The sequence below is a fragment of the Molossus molossus genome, unplaced genomic scaffold, assembly GCF_014108415.1.
Source record: "Molossus molossus isolate mMolMol1 unplaced genomic scaffold, mMolMol1.p scaffold_m16_p_15, whole genome shotgun sequence".
Classification (NCBI taxonomy): Eukaryota; Metazoa; Chordata; class Mammalia; order Chiroptera; family Molossidae; genus Molossus; species Molossus molossus.
Window position 1 is genome coordinate 10,591,375 of NW_023425350.1, and position 3,367 is coordinate 10,594,741.

General features: G+C 38.9%; 1 protein-coding gene across 1 annotated transcript; it reads right to left on the minus strand.

Moving 5' to 3' along the window:
- Positions 1–2,137: 2,137 nt before the first annotated feature.
- Positions 2,138–2,641, minus strand: LOC118631114 (peptidyl-prolyl cis-trans isomerase A-like). Its single transcript, XM_036263440.1, has one exon. It carries the CDS (start codon positions 2,639–2,641, stop codon positions 2,138–2,140), a length of 504 nt encoding a protein of 167 aa, XP_036119333.1.
- Between the last annotated feature and the right edge of the window lie 726 nt (positions 2,642–3,367).

The following is a 3,367-nucleotide window of genomic DNA, read 5'->3' on the forward strand; positions in this document are numbered from 1 at the left end:
TAGAACTTATTCCTTCCTTTTTAAAGCAGACTTATGTATTTCCAGTAGCATCTGGAACCATATGTCTAGTATTTGTTGATTAAACTTTATAGATTAAGTAAAACAAGATGCATATCATGATGGGTCTGGGGTTCAGAATGTTGATTCTCCAAAGTTCCTAGAGTGTAAATAAGAATTTTCTACACAGAAATATTCTAGAAGACTCTAGAATGGCTCATCCAACAAACATTTATAAACTTCTCAGACAAGTATCAAATTATACAGCTCTGATGATTTATGGTTTTTAATGAAAACTGAAAAGTGTACCAGTCTTTTCTTGGTCTACTTAGGGAGGGAGAAAAATAACCAGAAAACTGGATGAGAACTCTGTCAATTACAATAGCAGGTCCTTGGCAGCCAATTCTGAATAATAATCTTCAGGGGAGACCAATAATGAACATGAAACAGAAATATTAAATGTGTAGTTCTAATTTACATTCCAGATGTCAGCATCTGCAAAAATAGGCAATGTAACAAAGATCAAACAATTTGAGGAGCCAAGCTTTCCTGGTTTATCCAAAATCTGTTGAGTAAGAAGTGTGACTGCTTCACATGGGACTGGAGCCAAACCCAACCTGAAAGAACTCATTTTTCAAATATCTCCCAAATGGAGAAGCTTTCCTGATGGTTCATTTCTAAACGAACAAATCAAAGGTTACAGTATGAACAATGTCCAGATGCCCCAGAAGCCTGCTCTGTTCGCCAATTCTATTGACCAAACACACATTCTATTCCTTTTAGATTTCCATGACAGACCATGGTGAGCAGCATTGTTTGATCTGCTAGGGACTTTATTAACTTACTGCGTGATGAGGAACTATCCGAGGAGAAACCACTGGGGACTCCGACGAACTGAACAATCAGAAGTCGTTGAGCATTGTCAATGCTGATCTTTCCCAGACCCAGACATCTCAACCAGGGAATTTCCAAGCAATTATGGCAAAGCCTGAACTACATTATCTCTAACCAAGTCCTAGTCTTAGTGGCATATGGAACCCCCCTCCCTGAATAGAGCAAAAGCTAATAAAACACATGGCTGCTGTGGTCTAACTTCTCAATAAAGGGATGATTCGTTTCCAGCGATAAGTTTCTTAAGCTTCTCTGGAAAATAATGTCTGGTCACCAATTTGCCCTTGACCACTAGATCAAGAAAAAAATTAAAATAAAGTGTTTCTAAATTGATACCACAAGCCCTTTCCTTTATGTAGTGGGACTGTTCCAAAGAAGTTGAAATTCCTATTGTTAGTCCCCGATGTTCAGTAATAGCATGACTTGGTAACTCCAAGTAGAGAGATCATAAATCCACATTCTTTACCCCCATAAATAAATGTCTTGAAGGTGGATATACAAAGCCACATGTATCTGTATAAAGTAGACAGGGACTAACACAATAAGATTTGTTTAATTAATTAAATAATCTGGACTTCAGGAGATTTTTTAAAAATCCAGACTTATCACCATTATACAAATAATAAATTGTCCTGGTAATTTCCAATCTTCTTCATGGTGGGTAAACCTTGAAAATGAAAACTCATGTGTGATCTTTCTGGCAGCCCGAATCTTGAGTGCATCAAATCCATGTGCTTTAAAGACTACATTCATCATGTCATACACCCTTGTATCCCCAATACCTTATTGCCATCCCACCCAAAGTTCCCCATTGCCCTTTACCCCCAAACCAGTTAAAACTAAACTTCTTCAGCTAGTTATCATGATCTTCCATCTTCCTTCCTTCCTTCCTTCCTTCCTTTCTTTCTTTCTTTCTTTCTTTCTTTCTTTCTTTCTTTCTTTCTTTCTTTCTTTCTTCTTTCTTTCTTTCTTTCTTTCTTCTTGCTTTCTTCTTGCTTTCTTTCTTGCTTTCTTTCTTGCTTTCTTGCTTTCTTTCTTTCTTTCTTTTGACAATTGTTTAGTTTTTATTTCATATTCATAAACTTAACTCTGCAACCCAGCTAGACTTGGAAAGAGAAAAGAAAATATGGAACTCAACGAACTGCGACAAGAGCATGAGTATTATAAAACATTCCAAGCAGATGGGGGTGAAGGGGTGGCTTTCCTGAGCTACAGAAGAAATGGTCTGGTAGTTAAGATAAAACACAAGTCAGATTGATGAGAGTGGTCCACAGTCAGCAATGGTGACCTTTTTGCTGGTCTTGCCATTCCTGGACCCAAAGCTCTCCATGGCTGTCACAACATTCATGCCGTCTTTCACGTGGCTGAAGACCACGTGCTTGCCATCCAACCACTCGGGCTTGGCAGTGCAGATGAACAACTGGGAACCGTTTGTGTTGGGTCCAGCTTTTGCCATGGACAAGATGCCAGGACCCATGTGCTTCAGGATGAAATTCTCATCATCAAATTTCTCCCCATAGATGGACTTGCCGCCTGTGCCATTATGGCGTGTGAAGTCACCACCCTGGTACATAAATCCCAGAACAATTCTGTGAAAGGAGGAACCTTTATAACCAAATCCTTTCTCCCTAGTGCTCAGAACATGAAAGTTTTCTGCCATCTTTGGAACTTTGTCCGCAAACAGCTTGAAGGTGACATGGCCCAAGGGATTGCCATCGACGGCGATGTCGAAGTGCACCATGGGGTTCACCATGGCGGGCTCGAGCGGTTCTGGTATGACGGTGTCTGCAAGGCCTCTTCCACATTTCTTACCTAGTCAAAGTCTCCAATCTTCTCCAAAACACATCTGCTGTTCAAGTCGAGCAAGAGCCTCATGTCTCCAAAGTAAATTGTATTTTTTCTTGAATCTTTTCTTTTATTTTTTTTCCTTGCCATCCATGCAAAGGATTTCTTTCAGGGTTCAAACTCCAGCTCTAAACGTAATTCCCTGAAGTTTGCATTCTGTAAACAACATGCCCACATTCATTCCTACATCATTCATCTTCTGTACCACAGGACTTTGCAATTAATTATATTTCAAAATATTCTTATTTTATGCATTTGTTCAAGTCTGACTAGAATATAAGCCTAATTTTTAATTATTTTTAATTTTATTCACTGCTGTAATCTTAGCACCTAGAATAGTGTCTGGCACATGAGAGGACTAGATAAATGTTGGTCTTGTGAATAAATAATTGAACAATGTCTCCCTGGTAGAATGTGGACTCTCTCAAGGGTAGAGACCATATTATTATCCTTTTAATGTTACTCCCCACAATCCACTGTGGGGTATATCCTTTTACCAAGTACTTATACTTATCAAATGCTCAATGATTGATAAGTCACTCAAGTTCAACCATAGACTAAAGTTCTATGTCAGATTTGGAGACAAATGCAGTGAAATAACTCTGCAACAGCAGACACTGCCTAATTTCTTCCT